The sequence below is a fragment of the Dipodomys merriami genome, unplaced genomic scaffold (assembly GCF_024711535.1).
Source record: "Dipodomys merriami isolate MVZ:Mamm:240054 unplaced genomic scaffold, mDipMer1.0.p SCAF_39, whole genome shotgun sequence".
NCBI lineage: Eukaryota > Metazoa > Chordata > Mammalia > Rodentia > Heteromyidae > Dipodomys > Dipodomys merriami.
The window spans coordinates 8,469,586-8,487,097 of NW_027205492.1; the positions used below are offsets into that span (position 1 = coordinate 8,469,586).

General features: G+C 60.8%; 1 protein-coding gene across 2 annotated transcripts in view; it reads right to left on the reverse strand.

Annotated features, from left to right (window-relative positions):
* Nfatc2 (nuclear factor of activated T cells 2) overlaps nucleotides 1-17,512 on the reverse strand; it is a 76,839-nt gene that overhangs the window by 58,727 nt on the left and 600 nt on the right. For both annotated transcript variants that reach the window (XM_069990008.1, XM_069990009.1), the window contains exons 2-3: nucleotides 2,242-3,148; nucleotides 88-259 (exon numbers count right to left, since the gene is read on the reverse strand). In XM_069990008.1, coding sequence (XP_069846109.1) covers nucleotides 88-259; nucleotides 2,242-3,148 — 1,079 coding nt within the window. The remainder of the gene's footprint in view (nucleotides 1-87; nucleotides 260-2,241; nucleotides 3,149-17,512) is intronic.

Below are 17,512 nucleotides of genomic sequence, written 5' to 3' on the forward strand. Positions count from 1 at the left end.
CGCCCGGCACCAAGGGAAGAAAGCCCCGCGTGCAGCCCTGAAGCGTGGGGTGGGCCTGGGCAGGGGCCCTGGCGGCCCAGTCCATACCTGAACCACGGGGTGGCCCCCGGTGGGAGCCTTCACGGCGCCTCGGCTGCCCTCGGTCTCGTAGTGGGCGCGGTGGTGGGGCTTGGGCTGCACCTCGATCCGCAGCTCGTAGGAGCCGGCCTGGCTGGACAGCGGCCACTCCAGCGGCGGGAGGGAGGCCGTCACCGGGATGCTGGAGGGAGACGGGAGGTCAGTGGAGGGCGCGTGACCACCCCTCCAACTACACCAAACGTAAATGGCCCCTTTTCTGCATATCATGGCTGGTGATGGAGGAATGATGCTGGGTTGCTGAGCAGATACCTGAGCTTTTTTTTTTTTTTCAATCGTATTTGGTTTAATTTTGGATCCACAATGTAATTCTTTAAACCATAATGTTTTTACTTGTGTTTCACCTACATGTTTCTCCAAAACCTTTTTGGTTTCTGTGTATGTGGTGCTGTGGAATCGAACCTGGGCCTCACGCATGACAGGCAAGCGCTCTACCGCTGAGCCGCCTTCCAGCCCCCACTTGCGTGATCTCTGCTTCCTCTCTCATCCTGACAAAGACGGGACACGGGAAGCTAACGCCACTCTAGGCCAGCTCTAGCGTGTTTCTAGCCACCGTGGATACTTGGGAAATGGTGACAAGCTATACCTCCTACCTCCCTCTCAAGAAAACCTGCTCTGGGCACCGGTGCTCACTCCTGTAATCCTAGCTACTGGGGAGATCTGAGGATGCACTCAGAGGCCAGCAGGAGAGTGCATGACCCTCTGGTCTCCAATTAACTGCCAGGAAAAGGAGGGAAGTGGGGCTGATGCAGTAAAAGGCTAGGCTAGAGCGTGAGGCCCCGAGTTCAAGCCCAGGACTAGCCTGCGCACGCACAAGGAAAATCAAAGTGCTCTATTTCCTGTAATGCAATATGTATCCTATGCACATGTGTGTATCACACGCAGACCTTTCTTGTAGTGGTATTTCAGCCAGATGTAGTTAAGCACTTAGGAAGATTGGGTTAAGCACTTGTGAAGACTTGGTTAAGCACTTGCAAAGACTCGATGGAGCAGGTAGGAAGGGGCCACTTCCGCCCCCTCCTATCCTGATGCAGGGGAAGAGGCAGAGATGGGGAGCCCCTCCCCACCCCATCCGTGCCAGGACCCAGCTTCCAACTACAGCCTCGACTGCGAGAAAACCTCGAGCCCACCTGCCTGCCACTGCCTCCCAAGCCGCCCTCAGCCTCCATCTCCACCTCAGTGGCCGCCCAGGAGTCTCCTAAGCTGCTGCGTGCGCCCAGTGAGCCGTGCGTGCGTGGGATTCTATTCCTTCTATCATTTGTGCATGTTGGAAACTGTGCTAAATTCAAAGTTTGCAATATAAAGCCAAGCGACCCTGTCTGCACGTCACAGCACATCGAACAGAATCGAAGCCTTGCCGGACATCGGTGGCTCTGCCTGTCATCCCAGCCACTCAGGAGGCTGAGATCTGAGGATTGCGGTTCAAAGCCAGCCCAGGCAGGAATGTCTGTGAGACTCTCATCTCCAATAAACCACCAGAAAACCAGAAGTGGTGCTGTGGCTCAAGTGGTAGAGCGCTTGCCTTGAGTGAAAAAGGTCAGGGACAGTGCCCGGGCCCTGAGTTCAAGGCCCACGACCAACAAAAAGTAAAATAAAAATATAAAAGACTCAAAGCCTTCTGGTGAGCAGAGGCCTGGCTGAGATGGACAAGCACCAGGTGAAGGTCTCAGCTGTCTGCAGTAGGGGTGGGGTATGGAGATGCGGTCCCCTGGAGCACACCCCAAGGCTGCCCGCGCCCTGTGTCTGAGCCACCCGCAGCTTCCTGGTGGCCTGTGTTAGCATGACCCCCTCCCCAAAGTCATTGTGTCCGTGGTCTCTCACTGGGGGACCCAGAGAGCAACCAATCAGAACGGAGAGGAGACCCGAGAGGTGTGGCCGCTGCCCTTCCTTCCCAAGGCCCTCTGTGGTCAGAAAGCCCAGATGGCAGGTGTGCACAGCCACACCCGGCTGGCTGGTTTTCATGGGGGTGGAGGACCGGGAGAGGCTCACGGACTCCTCACCCAGGCTGGCCTCCAACCTGGATCCTCTGGGTCAAGCGGCAGGGATGGGAGGCATGCGCCCCGTGCCCGGCCCCGGCCTGGACGGCCGGCGGACCGGCCCACTCACCTGCAGATGGGGATGGCGGGCACCAGCTGCTTGGGCCAGGCAGGGGGCACCAGCAGGATGGACTCGGGGGGCGGGTTCCCCCGCTCCTCCTGCTCGCAGGGGCCGAGGAAGTCGGAGGGGTAGAGAGGCCGGGGCGGGCCGGCCTTGGCGGGCTCGGGGCCGATCTTCCACATCTTGGACGGGGTGCCACAGGGCGGCGAGTCGGCGGCCAGGCTGCTGAGGGCGTCCATGAGGCCGGCGGGGGCCGGGCCGCCCGCGGGGTCCCGGGGCGAGGGGCTGGGCGCGCGCTGGGCCGGGCCGGGCGGCGCGGCGCCCGCGGCCGGGGCGCAGGGGTGCGGGCGCTTGGCACCCGGGGAGGAGGAGCGGGAGGCGGCGCGCGGCGCCGGCGAGCGGCGGCCCAGGCAGCTGTCCTCGGCGAGGCCCGTCCGCGGCGACATTACGGGCGAGGCTCTGGAGGAATAACGGGCGGGGAGGCTTTGGAGCTGCGGGCACAGCTCGTCGGGCCCCCCGCCGCCGTTCGGGGAGACGCAGGGCGAGGTGTAGGGGGAGAAGGAGTCGGACAGGAAGCTGGCGGACGAGCCGCTGCTGGCGGGGCTCAAGCAAAGCGGCTCGCGGTAGCCCTCGAAGCCGGGCACGGGCAGCGTGAACCGGGGCGCGGCGGGGCCCTGCTCGGGCGGCGGGTCCGGGCCGCCGGGCCGCGCGCCGCCCGCCTGCAGCAGCTCGTGGGACGGCGTGATCTCGATGCGCGGGCTCGGGCCCGACGCCCCCGCCGGCCTGGCCGCGCTCAGGAAGTCGGGGGGCGCCCCCCCGGCGGGCTCCCGCCCGGGCTGGAGGCCATAGTCCAGGCGGGCGTCGGGGCCGGAGAGTCGGGACAGCGGGCTGGCCGCCTGGCGGGCGCTGGGCTCCTCTGCAAAGACAAGGGCGCTTTAAGGCTCCGCGCGGGCCACGCCGGGGTGCGGGGCTCGCGGGGGCGGGGGACCCCTCACACACGGGGGGGGGGGAGGGGACCCCTCACACACACACGCATGCACCCCGGGGTGCGGGGCTCGCGGGGGCGGGGGACCCCTCACACACGGGGGGGGGAGGGGACCCCTCACACACACACACACACACGCATGCACCCCGGGGTGCGGGGCTCGCGGGGGAGGGGCGCCCCACACATACGCGCGCACGTGGGCGCACACAGGCTGGCGCTCAGGACCTGGCCGCCTGTCCCCCAGCGTTGGCACTCAAGGCCGGTGCTCTGCCACTTGAGCCACGCGCGACTTCACCACTCCCAGCTTTCTGGGATTCCTCGCAGGTAAGAGCCTCATGTGTGGACTGGCTTTGAACCCCGATCCTCCGACCTCGGCCTCCTGTGTAGCCAGGAGGACAGGCGGGAGCCACCGGCGCCGGCCCTGCCCGTGTGGATGGAACCCAGGGCGTCCGTCGACCCAGCCAGTGGCTCCGACCTCACCCCCCCCCAGCGGCTCAGCCACAGCCCCGCGGGCAGCTTCGTGTGTCCTCTCTCCTTCAGAGACCCCCAGCTACTCCCCCAAAACTCCCTCCATGCCAAGCCCATCCCTGCCCCAGCTCACCCACAGCAGCTCACTCCCTGCCCCGGGGACCCGTCCTGCCAGGCCAGGTGTGGCCCACAAGCAGCCTTTATCAATAAAGTTTTAATGAAATCCAGCCCTGCCTATTGGTCCACACAGGGCGGGGAGCTGTGACCTGGCCCACAGGGGCCACGACCTGAGACATCCACTCCCGGCCCTTGACAGCCTCCCATGACCCCGTGTGCACTCCAAGCTCTGCCAGGGTCAGCTCCTGTCCTGGAAGCCGGGCGGACCCCCGGGCTATCCTCCGCCTCCCTGTGCCCTTCCTGGGCCGCATGGAGCTGACCACTGACCTCGCCATGTCTAGATGTCCCCCCATTTCAGCAAGAGTCCCCACGAGAGCTTCTCACAGCTCTTAATGGTAAGTATCGTCGCCAAGGCTAGGCTGGCCTTCTCCAGGCTGAGCCTACCTAACCTCTCTCTCCTCAGACTGCAGCTGAGGGAACGCATCCCATCCCTGCCTGCCCCAGGACCTTTGCACTTGCTGTTCTCACCATGACTGAAAATCTCTCAGGCCCACAAGCCCAGCTTGGGTGCCACCTGCTTCTAGAGACTTCCTGACCTCCCTGCCTAGCTCAGGGCCCTCCCGGGCATATCTGCCCTGTGCTCCGTACTTCTATTTTAATTAAGGGATCGTGGAATGATCAGCTTATGCCGCCTCTCTCCTAGCCCACGAGTAAATGCCACACAGCACCCGGCTAGGGCCAAACCAAGCAGGTGCTCAAACGCCACTGGGGTAGCGGGCGGGGGGAGGGCATCATTCAAGGGCAGAAAAGCCGGCGCGGAGCGAACGCATCCTCCAAGATGCCAGCAGCACGATGGCGTCTCGGAAGCCGCTCCCGGCCACGGCCATCCCACACCGCTGCCCAGGCCCAGGCTGCAAAGCGGAGCGGGGACAGGTGCCCACCGGCGTCCCGTGAAGCCCGGAAGCAGCGTGGCCTGCGGCTGCTTTGCCCAGGGCGGGAAGTCACACAGGGTGAGGGCGGCGGCTGGGCTTGGGGAGCAGGGGGAGTGGGAGGAGGGCATGGGAGCGGTTGGCTACCATGGCCCGGGGCAGGCTCTCTCCAGAACCTTCTGGAACAGCAGCTTCCCTCAGGAAGAGGCACTGAGGAGCTGGGAGATGGGGCATGATGTGGAGAAAAGAGAAACACGGTTCTGTTTTGTGGATTTGACATGGGGCGTGGGGGGGGGACACCACGTGGCGCAGGACAGCGAACCGCAGGCTCCCCAACCCAACGGGAGGCTGAGATGCTCGGCCTGCCCCTCCTCTGCCTAGCTCTGGGGCAAAGCCTCCCGCCCCACCCCACCCCAGCTCCAACCAAAGGAAAAAATACCTAGCTTTAGCAGGAAAGCTGCGTCTTGGGCTGGGAAAGATCCAGAAATCCAGCCATGGGAGCTGTGGGGACAGCCGGGCCCACGGGCTGGGCGGCGGCGGTGGACGCTGCCTTTCATGAATCCGCTCTCACGCTCCTTTTTCCACTTCCCCGCCCAGCGTCTGCCCGTGGCCGGGTCCTCTGCCCGCTGGGGAGGTGCCCGTGGCCGGGTCCTCTGCCCGCTGGGGAGGTGACCGGGAGCTGTCCTGCTGCGCATCTGACGGCCAGTTTCACAAGGCTGAAAATGCCTTGCTGTTTCAGAAGCCCGGGAAGGGGCGGGGGGAGGAGGGAGAGCTGGCGCCCCTCCCCAGGGCCCCCCACGGCGGGGGCTGATGTCACTGCATCCCAGAGCCACCAAACTTTCTCGGGGAAGATTCCCTGAAGCTCCTTCTACCACCCGCCTGGCCTCTACCGGCCCTGCACCCAGGGACACGCCAGGGGGCCCCTTAGATCTCCATCCCAACCTGCTCCCATTATCCGGCGTTTTCTTTTCCAAGGGAACACTGCTGCACCGCTGCCGGCGCGAATGGAAAATCCTGGTCACCCCCACGAGCGGATGGTGAGGGCAAAGAAATCACCGTGGCACTAGAAATGGCGACACTCAAGCGAGGTGCAGGGCCCCAAGCCCGGCCGGCCTTCTTCCCATCCTGTCCCCGCTGTGCTACTTTTTCTTTTAACTGAGATAGAACTCATGCACCCAGATGCTGAGCCCAAGCGGGATACATCCCTTCAAATGGAACGCATCCAACATTCGATCTGACCCCACAGTCTGTCTGTCCGTCTGTGTGCCCACATGGGAGGAGAGCGGAGACTTGGAAATGAAGGCATAGGACAGACTCCACACCACACACCTGACCAGCCCAGGGCGGCAGCTCGGGACAGCACCTCAGGGGGGCCGGCTGGCCCTGGGGGCCTCAGGACCAAAAAGGAGGGCAGAAGCGGGGGGGGGAGGGCTGTGAGTGGGGGGGGATCAAGATCCTCAGCACCTCTAGGCTTCGCACACGCAGTTCCCCTTGCCGCCCTTCCCCTCCCCGCCGTACCTGCGTGAGGGGGCCGCACAGGTGCCTCCCGTAGGCCCTGTGTGCGAGGAGACCCCGCCGAAGCCCCGGGCCCACGGCTGGGCCGTCCCTTCCCAATGGTGAGCCTTCGAGGCTCCAAGTCACGGGCTGACAATGGCACGCGCTCCCCTCCCTCACGGATGGGAACCCGAGACGCAGACCCGCAGACCCCGTCCTCCACCGGCCTGCTGCGTCCCGGCTCCAGGATGGCGCTGGCCTATGAGGGTGTGGGGAGCCCCGCGGCCACGCCCACAGGGGCGGGTCCAGCGCTCCCCATCAGAGGCTTGCACGTGGACCCCAGGGGGGCTGGACTGTGGGGGGGGGGGCCAGCCTCAGCCTCAGCCCAGCTGTGACTTGGAGATGGGGGGGGATACCACAGTCCCACGGGGGACAGGGAGGAACGCAGGGGCCGTGCGCTTGTCCACGTAAAACCCAACACACAGAAGACACGCGTCGTGGACGTGGGCACAAGCGTTCGGACGAGCACCCCACCCCCGCTCCGGCCTGCTTTCCACAGCCGCAGCCCCGCTGCCCCGGCTCCTCCCATCGCTGTGCTGTGTGCCAGTCTCGAGGCCTGCACTCAGGGCCTCAGCGCCGCCGCTGAGCTTGTTTTCTGCTCAAGGCAAGCGCTCTACCATGTCTGGCTTTTTGATAGTTAATGGGACATAGAGTCTCCCGGACTATCCTGCCCGGGCTGGCTTTGAACTGCCATTCTCAGACCTCAGCCTCCTGAGTAGCTAGGATGACAAGAGCGAGCCACGGACACCCGGATTTCAAAAGCATTTCTTTCGTAAGGATGATTTTTTGTTGTTCAGTCTTGGGGCTTGAACTCTGGGCCTGGGCGCTGTCCCTCAGCTCTTCAGCTCAAGGCAAGCGCTCTACCACTTGAGCCACAGCACCACTTCCAAGACTTTTTTTTTAATGAAAATAAAATGACCAGCCCTTGGGTGTTCTCCTGGCCAGGGTTGCTGGGATCAGTGGAAGATGGAGTCCTATCCCACCACCCTTCCTTCCCCTGCTACATATTCTGCATCTTGTCTATCTAGAAGTAGATCAACTAAGTCTTGCTAAAGTGTGAATGACTCAGTGAGCTACTCATCATAAGCAAGGTAGTAATAGCCAACACGTCTGCACTATGCGCTTTACCCAAGATGCACTGTGTCCTACCATCTGTAGGAATATGTTTATGTTGCAAGAGCCCTATAGTGCAGTAAAGCAGCTGTCTCATTCTACCAGTAGGGGAGACGCAGCTCAGAGAGGCTAAGTCATTACCCCGCGGTCACACAGCTTCTCAGCAGCAGTGGCAGCAGCACCAGCACCGGAACTCAGGCTCAGGCAACCTGGCTGCTCACTCCACCCTCTCCCCACCACTGTACCCCACTTCCAAGGAACAGGGCTGCTTCCTGGATGGGGTTGTCAGCCCCACACGGCTCCCGGGGCAGAAGCCGCGCTGGGGAGGACCCATCATTCAGGAGGTAGTCGCCCCATTCCTTCCTTCTAGAATGTTCACAGGCCTCCCTGCTTGCCCCGAGATGGAACCAAGGACTGTCAGTGAAATCGCACTCAGCCATGGCCACCCCTCCACCGCCTCGGTGAGCCTGCTCCCCCCCAGGTCCCCCCCACCCCGCGACCCTCAGCCAGGCCCGGGGGCCGTGCGGTGCCAGCCCACCCACCGGCTAATGGATGCTTCTGAAAAAAGGAAGGGCGGCAAGGAGCAGCCGCGCTGTCTGGAAGTGCGGGTGGGCAGAACTTTCCGGAAGCAGAACGGGATGACCAAAATAGAAAGGCGGCTGGGGAGCCTCGGTGAGGCGCCTGCCCTGGGCGCGGGGGGGAGGGAGGTGGCACCGAGGTGGGGCCAGGATGCCCGCAGGCCGCAGACACAGCCCCCCCCGGCCTGGGGCTCAGCACACCTCGGTCTGTCACCGTGGCAACGCTCGGGAGGCCACAGCCTGGCACCTGAGCAATTCAAGGCACAGGAGGAGGGCCCACCGCGGCCCGGCCAGCTCCAGCCCAGAAGGCGGCGGCCGGCGGCACCTGGCCAGCCTGTCGGGAAAAGCCGCTGTCAAAAGCGAGAAAGAAAACAATGTGACACTTGGGCGCACTTTCCACGCAGCCCCCCGCCTCCCCTGCCACGCGCACACGCACTCCCCGCCCATGAGTCAAGTGTGCTCACAAGGAAGATCCGGCCACCACGCCCTTCACCCGGAGGTGACACACTCAGACCCCGAAAGCCGAGAAATTCCACCCCATCATCAGGTCCAAAAGTACTGGAAAGGCCGCCCCGTCGGGTCGGTGGCACCTCTGGAAAAGGTGAACCGGAACGCGCGGGCCGCTGCTGACATGCACAGACGCCCGAGAGGAGCACTGGGCAGCGAGTCCCCACCCGGCTGCCAGCAGACCAGGCGGCGGGGACACAGGACGGGGACAATGTCGGGGCCAGCGGTGGCCGAGTCCTCTCCTGTTCCCTGTCCTTCCTCAGAAGCCTGGAGAAGTTTCTGAGTGCGTTACCTCCCTGTGGCCTACGAGACTAGGCAAAGCCGGGTGTTGGGGGCTCATGCAGGTAACCCCAGCGACTCGGGAGGCAGAGATCTGAGAATCAAGGCTCACAGTCAGCCTGGGCAGGAATGTCTGTGAGACCCTGATCTTCAATTTACCAGCGCATGCACACACACACACACACACACACACACACACACACACACACACACACACACACACACACACACACACACACACACACACACACACACACACAGCCTGAAGGAGAGCTACCGATCCAGTGGTAGAGCACCAGCCTCAAACGATAAAGCTCAGGTTCAAGCTCCAGTGCGGCACGCACACTCACGCTCATGCGCACACCCTAGGAGCTCGGTGCTACCTACATCTCTGAGCTCTAGAGGCAGAGACTGAGGCTTGGGCTGACCCAAGAGCGACCCCCAAGGTCACAAAAATAGGAACTGGGATTGGAATGGCGGATGTCCAGGGGCGGTGGCGCGCACAGTGCTGACTGGCTGCGCCCTGCTTTTTTGTTTTTTGGGTTTTTTTTGTCAGTGGTGGGGCTTGAACTCTGGGCCTGGGTGCTGTCCCTCAGCTCTTCAGCTCAAGGCGAGCGCTCTACTACTTGAGCCACAGCACCACTTCCGGTTTTCTGGTAGTTTATTAGAGATAAAGAGTCTCATGGTCTTTTCTGCCCCGGCTGGCTTTGAATGGCGATCCTCACATCTCAGATCTCCTGAGTAGCTGGGATGACAGGCGTGAGCCACCATGCACAGCTTGTACCCTGCTTTTCACACACGTGCACACACTCCGCTCAGGCGAGGAAGGGTCCGGCCCCAGGCCTCCATTTCACACACGTGCACACACTCCGCTCCAGGTGAGGAAGGGTCCGGCCCCAGGCCTCCATTTCACACACGTGCACACACTCCGCTCAGGCGAGGAAGGGTCCGGCCCCAGGCCTCCATTTCACACACGTGCACACACTCCGCTCAGGCGAGGAAGGGTCCGGCCCCAGGCCTCCACTGCCCCCTTTCTGCCCATCCTGAGCTGGCTGAGTTCCTTTTCCGCTGTGGGGGAGGGGAAGGGGGAGGGGCGCCTTGTGGAGGCCCCCAGTTTCTTTACCAGCTGCCTAGCGGGGCTCCCCTGTTTTATTTATTTATTTTTTGGTCCAGTTGTGGGGCCTGAACTCTGGGCCCGGGCGCTGTCCCTCAGCTCTTCAGCTCAAGGCTAGCGCTCTACCACTGAGCCACCTTCCCAGCCCCTCCCCTGGTTTTAAAAAGAAGGGAGTGGGCCTCTAGAGGTCAAGTTTATGACTCTCAGGTCAGTCTGTCTGTCAGTCTTCTCTGCAGGCGTGCAGAGCACAAGGCTCTGAGAGCTTCCTCAGCAAAAGGAGAAGGAAAGATCTGGTCAGGAGAAGTCACCGAAATAGAAGAGCTCAGATCACAGCCGTCACCGCGCCGCTGCCGGAGCCGGGCTGGAGCGCGCCCCTCCCCCAGCGTGGCGGGCCGGCCGGAAGGGGCGTGGCAGGGAGCTGCCAGCAGCTGTGCCCCGAATGCTCCCCACTCCGGGGGCAAAGCCTGGAGTTCTGATTTTTTTTTTCGCTTTCTCAGCTCAACTGAAAATCCAAGTGGAAACTTCCCCTTGGAGGCCGCGGGGCCGGCGTGGCCCGGGCCAGGGACTCGGGTTTAAAATGAATCCCTTATTCCCTGGCGGGTCCTTGCGTCTCCTCTTCCCTGAAAGCTTTTATGGCGGTGCCACATTTCCAGAGGCGGGCACACTTTGTGAGCCCCGGTGCCAGCACCCTCCGCCTTCAACGCCCCCCCATGGGAGGGGGGCTCACCTGCCCCGGGTTCGGACCCCCTGAGGATGAACACCCCCCCAAACACCCCACCCCCAGCCTTGAGGACTGCTCAGGCGACCGGCAAGCTCTCGCCCCTCCCCCTTCGCCCCTCCCCCTTCACAGCTCCCCCTCTGCGGGCATTTCCAAGCAGGTCTGCTTCCAGAACCTTTGCAAATCCCAGCCTTACAGCCTAGCCGGGCACGGCTCCATTCAAATTCACAGCGGAGGGGAGGGCAGGGGAGGGCAGGGCAGGGCTGGGCAGGGCTGGCTCCAAGAAGTGCATTTTATTAACTAAAACAGGCCCAGCTGAAAAAGAAAAAAAAGGCTCTTTCCAAATCCTCTGATTAGAAAGCGGGCGGGCGGCAGGGCCAGCTCAGGAAAAGGGACTCCCCCTCCCTCAGGCTCTCAGCTCGGCGCTAAAGGGAGAGGTCCAAACAGCAACCAGAAAACAGGACAGGCCCAGGGCCCAGGACAGCACCTGAACACACCCGCACGGGGGAGGCTGCCCAGGGAAGATGGGTGACGTGGTTTCATGGCCACAAAACTGACGGGTGAGGATCTTCATAGACGAAAGGATGCAGAGGTGTGTCACCCGGTCACAGCACCAGTTCCTGTTTGGATGTTGGGCCAAATGAATCAACTGTAAACAGGCACTTAGGAGAAAAACTGACCATTGGACCCTGGATAGCAATTATTCCCTGCCTACTTGAGTTCTGCATTTGTAGATTCAAACACCGGTTTGACAATAATATTCGGGGAGCCAAGTGATAGTGGCCTGTAATCCTAACTTGGGAGGCACAGAGATGGAGGATGGAGGTTTGAGGCCAGTCAGGAAAACATATCCATGAGACCTCATCTCCATCAGTCGCTGGATGCAGTGCGAATACCTGTTATCCCAGCTGCAGGATGAAATCAGGAGGAGCGAGGTTCTAGACCACACTGGGGGGAAAAAGCAGGATTCTGTCAAAACAACCAGAGCTCGAAGGGCTGGAGGCATGGCTCAAGCAGAGGACTGCTAGCCTAGCAAGCACGAGGCCTCGAGGTCAGACCCTGGCACCACACAACAAACACTGTACTGGATGAGTGGAAATCCTTTTCCCCTTTAGTATTCCTTAAGCAAAACTGCAGCAAACTCCCTACAGGGCACACGCAGCGCACCTACGCGCTAAGGCTGAGGGGGCTGGGGGGGGGGCGGGGGCAATGGCAGCCCGCAGCCTGGGGTGATTTCCTGGGGGAGTGGGGAGGAGGAGGGCGTCCCTTGGGGGCCCTCTTCCTGGCTGTGGCTCCCACCTTCCCTGGGGGGAGGGGCCAAGCTGGGGAAAGGCAGTGGGGATGGGGAACCTTCCAGAATGGGCAGCATCACCGAAGCCTCTGTAGCCAGCCAAGTCCAGAAATTCAGGTCCAGAGCTGGGCAGCAGGGAGCCATCAGCTGCCCTCACTTCCTGGCCCAACACAAATGCTCCTCTCCCCCTCCCCCATCCCCTCCCCCATCTCCCCCCCCCCCCCCCCCCCGCCCAGAGCCAGTGGGTTCCCCGGGCACCCAGGACACCAGGGGACGAGGGCAGCTCCACAAATCAGTGCTCCCTGCAGGGCCAAAGCCCGCACAGCTTGTGTGAGACTTCACTTGGGGGGGGGGGCAGGGGCCAGATCACCAGCAGCAGCCCATTTCCCAGAGGACAGGACCCCTGCCGGGCGAGCTCATGAGTAGTGACCGCTGGCTGCCTTATACCAGGGCACGGGTAGACAGCCAGCAAGGCTCAGTGCCGGTGCCTTCAGCACAACGTGCCCAGCAGGCCTGCCCTGGGGCTGAGGAAGAGGAAGCCCGCACAACCCCGCTTCCCTCCCGCGGGGAGCTGGGGCTTGTGATGGCGCAGTCACGCAGGTCGCAAAGGCAGCCCGCTGCTGTGGGGGGTCGGTCTGTCTGTGGGTGCGGGGCTGAGGGCCCAGGTCTGCCCCGCGCTTCCGATGCACGGTGCGTGGCTCCCAACGCGGAGCCCCACTTCCTGAGCGCCACCGTTTACCCCCCTTGCTCTGCCTACCATCTTACAAAGTGGGAGCCCTGGGAAACCCCCCAAAATGACACACTTCAAGGGTTCAAGAGGAACCTCTTTTCCGAATTGAAGCCGGAGGCCAGCTAAAGAACAAGGGAACTGGAGTCTGGAAGCCGAGTGACATGTGTGAAGAGTGCCTGGGGCTGCTGCACCCCACTTCCTCTGCCCCCCTGCCTGACCTCGCGCTGTACCCCACTTCCTCTGCCCCCCTGCCTGGCCCCGCCCCCGCAGCACTCTCCCCAGGCCCGGCCAGGCCCGGCCTTCAGTCAACCCGGGACAGTGGCTCTTGCTCTTGCTCCAGAACCTGATTTTTAGTTGTCACCAGCCGGTGTGTCCCAGCGCCCCACTGCCCAGCCATCTGCCAGGCTGTGCCCACAGGGCGGGGGCAGGGCCCGCACTGGCCCATTCTCTACCTACAGGCCTGGCCCAAGCCAGCACTCCCCTGGGGTGCATGCTAGAGGAGGGAGGTCACACCATCCCGCGAGTGGTAGGCCCCAGAAGAGTCTGCAGCTCCCCCTTAGAATGGTCTGGAATGCCTGGGAAGAGGGCAGAGGCAGTGCCCCGGGGGAGGGGCGAACTTGGGCCCTGGGCATATGTGTGAGGTGTGCGTGTGCTCTCCCCTGGAGTGCATGTCTGTGGTGGGCGCGTGTGTGCTTGTGTGTGACTGTGTGCCATACACGTTCGTCTGTGTGCATCGGAGCATGTACTTGTGCAAGCTTCTGTCCGTGGGAGCCCTGTGTACCTATGTGTACGCTGTGCCTATGTGCACACACATGACCATGTGTGCACTGCACACACACATGGTGTGCAGGGTCGTGTCATCCCTGTGCATTATCTGTGACTTGCCCCAGCTCCTCGAGGGGCGGTGACCGCGGTGGCTGGTGGCTCACAGGGCAGCGAACCGTGATGAGACAGCCTGTTGGCCTTTGTAGAGGTGAGCGCCAGGGCTTAGGCAGCCAGGAACTGCAGGAGGGCCTTCGCTGGTCAGAGCTCCCACCGCCTGTCTGTCCTCACACAGTGTGGGGGGGGGGGCAGGAGGGGAATCCTGGCCCTGCTGGAGGCCACCAGGGAGTCCCAGGCCCACCTTCCTCTCTCAAGCAAGAATCCACTGAATGCATACAGACAACAAGGGTGTTCCATTTCCAAATGGCCCGCAGGCCCGGCCCCCAACAGCCAGCAGCTGCTCCCTCTACACAGGCAGAGAGGTCGGAAAACCTAGAGAGGCGGGTGGATCGTTTCTTAAGAACATGCAGCTTACCAAAACTGATCATGGTAGAAGTGGAAAGCATAAAGAGCCCAGTGGCCGTGGGGGCAGCTGAGAACCACTGGGGCCCCCGGGCTTCACAGGGGCCACACACACACACACACCCAGGACAGGCCAAGATCACACGTGAATGTGGCCAAAAAATCCTCCTAAATACTATCAAGGAAATGTCACCACCACAGACAATCATGCACAGCCACGGGGGGTGCCCCTTGTACTGGAAGTCTGCAGCTACAGCCAGCAGGGAACAGGCTTACAGCAGGGTATCCCTACAGCCAACGTGGGGCCGGCCTAAGGAAAACGAGATCTTACACCACACCGGAAGTCCACGACCACAGCCAGGAGGGAGCAGACGTAGGGATAATGAAGCCTTCTCTGGCTGTGTACATGCTCAAAGCCTTTGATGTAACTCAGCTCCTGTTCCCAATAAAGCTCGCGGGACACAGGAACGGTGGACACATCCTGAACGTAATAGAAGACAGGCACCTCAATCCCGAAGCCCCAGGAAGTCCCTCCCTAGTTCAGGGAGGGCAGAGCTGGGCCTGACCCTCTGTGGAACCCCCCCCCCGTGATCTAAGAAGATCATCGGGTACACTAGAGTTGGATGAGCCAGTGAATATTAACTCATCACCTCCATTTAAAAAAAAAAAAAGCGACAGCTTAGTAAAATACCAGTGACAAATTACAGCCTTGTCAATGGCTTTGACATGAATCCTGCAAGTGTCCAGGCCCAGTGTGAAGCAGCGCTCAAGGCCTGCCTGCTCCTGTTCCCTTCTGTCTACCATGGCCCCAGCCCCTGCCAACCGCTGCCCATATGTCTCAGCCAACGGGGGCTAGAGGAGACTCTAGAGGAATCCAGGCCCAAGCTCAGCCCCACTAGCTACCTGCTCTGCATTCTTGAGAAATCCATTTGATCTCTCTGATGGGGGGGGCAGGCACTACACAGGGCGCACCACCCAGGAGAAAAGCCGACCTCAGCCAGTGCCGGTGGCTCACGCCTGTCATCCTAGCTACTCAGGAGGCTGAGATCTGAGGATCGCCATTCAAAGCCAGCCCGGGCAGGAAAGTCCATGAGACTCTTATCTCTAATAATTAATCACTAGAAAACCAGAAATGGTGCTGTGACTCAAGCGGTAGAGTACTTCCCTTAAGCTGAAGAGCTGAGGGACAGTGCCCAAGTCCAGAGTTCAAGCCCCACAACCAACAACAACAAAAAAAAAAGCCAACCTCCAGACTGCCCTAAATCCCGTGCCTGCTCTGACTGTGCTGTCTGCGCAGTGGCTACATTTCCCTTCCGTGGCTTTCCCAAGCCCATGCCCAGGATGAAGCTAATGCCACACGCATGTCACTAAATGCAAAACAAAGGCAGGTGTTGTCCCTCAGGGGTGCACTCGCGCAGGAGCAGAGAGGGTGACTGCCAGGCCCAGGCCTGCACCAGGCCGCTCACAGCTCACCCTGTGCCCTCTCCCCCCCCCAAGGGGCCACGTCTTCTGTGCTGCCAGGATCTCCACCAAGGGGCATCGCTTGGCCAGCAGATCCTAGAGCACAAATCTCCATTTCCTACGTGTGGGCCTCACACAGTCGCCTCCTTCCAAAAGCTCAGGACTAAGAAACCCCATGAAGGCTTCCCAGCAGGTGTCAAAGTGAACACCAGGGGCCAATCACGTGATGCAGGCATGCACCCTAAACATCAGCAGTGGCCAGTCACATGACATTCCCAGGCACTCTTAGCATCGTCGGGTGAGAAGGGCACTTTACCTTTGTGGGCTTCTTCCCATGGCTCCACTGTAATATAAGGAAAAAACATGGGGGAAGACACAATTTGCACAAATTGTAGCTGGGTACATGCCTGTATGCACGCCTGTCTCAGTAGGGCTGAGACAGAAGGATGGTAATTCAAGGCCAGCCTGAGCCACACAGGGAGATGCTTTCTCCAAAGAAAGAAAGAGGAGGGAGGGAGGGAAGGAGGGAAGGAGGGAAGGAGGAAGGGAGGGAGGGAGGGAGGAAGGAAGGAAGGAGAAAGAAAAAGAAAGAATGAATGAATGAATGAATTGAGGGTCACTTTATAGCTAACCAAAACTGTCAAGGTCATAGAAAATCAAAATCATTCTAAATGTGAAAATGTATGGACTTCGGTTAATAACAATATTGGTTCATCATGTAAAAAAAAATGTTCCATACTAAGGTAAGACATTGCAAACAGGAAGAAACCCCTGGCTGTGTGCATGATAACTCTGTTATCTTTACCATGTTTCTATAAATCTGAAACTGTTCCAAAACTAAAGTTTATTTTAAGAGACAAAGAAAAAGCTCTGTGCTTCCATCGTGGCTGATCATTAAGATACCACCTGATGTCCACTTGCCAAAAACAACTGTAAAAAGTACCTCCCATGAGACTGGACTTGGAAACTATTTCTCCCCAAAATCCTCGCCCTCCGCCCCTGCCCCTCAATAAAAGAGAAGAAAAAAAGTTAGCTGATGGTGAATCTGGGAAGGCTGTGTTAATCCTCGGCAGAGGGGCCTTTCATCTTGTCTGAGAGAAACACCACTGACATGGTGGTAGGGATGAGTTACAGATTCCTAATTGTATCTTTTCAAAGCCAGGATTGCAATCCTCCAACACCCCGCTCCTTTGTTGGCTAATTATTTCCATCTCCAGCCAAAACACAGAATTGTGACTAATTGCCCTCTCCCGGGAAGCCCAGTGAAGGTGATACCCAAAGTCAAAGCCAGCCCTTCCCCAAAGATGGGCAGCCAGGAAACCAATCAGGAGACAGCTAATACTTCTAACTCAGCCGGGCACAGCGGCACCGAGCACAGCGGGGTGCCAGGCGCGGCCAGGCCAGGGGCTTCTGGGAGGCAGGAACAGGCCCCTGGGCTGGGTTGTCAAAATCAGGAAGCCTGGTTGGGTTTTTGTTTTGCTTTTCTCTGTTTTTTTTTCCAAGACAACCTGCTAACCATAAAAAAAAAAAAATACAGTGGGGCTGTGTGCAGGACTTCCTCCCACCCTCCTCATCCTCCTCCTCCCCCTCCCTCCTGGCCGCTGGCTCCTCCTCCCTCCTGCTGAACACGTGAAATGTCAGAGGAACCCTGGCCAGGCCTGGGGAAGTCCCGCGCCCCCCCCCACACCCGGGAGGACAGAAGGAGCTGGGTCAGCCGGGCCTGCTCCCCCGGCCCCCCGCGCCCAGACACCGACCATGACCGGGCTCACCACTCACAGAGCAGCCCTGACAGGTCCCCTGTGGGTGTGTCCTCCCAGCAGCAGCCCACAGAGGAAACTGGCTCCCGGTGCCAAAGCCAAGCCACCCGCGCACCAGCGCGCGGCGCTTCCTTCAGTTTCAACACCGAGTCCCCACCCACCCGCTCGCCAGGCCCTGCCGGGCGGCCGTGGCCGGCCCGGGCACCCGAGGCCCGGGGAGGAGAGCGGACCACGAGGCCCGGCTCCTGGGATCCCAGCCTAGCTCCCCTCGCCTCCTCCCTGCACAGGCCGAGAACGCAGGGCCTCTCCCAACCGGCTAACAGCACCTCCACCTGGGAGGTCACGGACTGGACGCCCCCATGGGGAGATGGGGGGCGCACCTGTGGCTCCGCCCC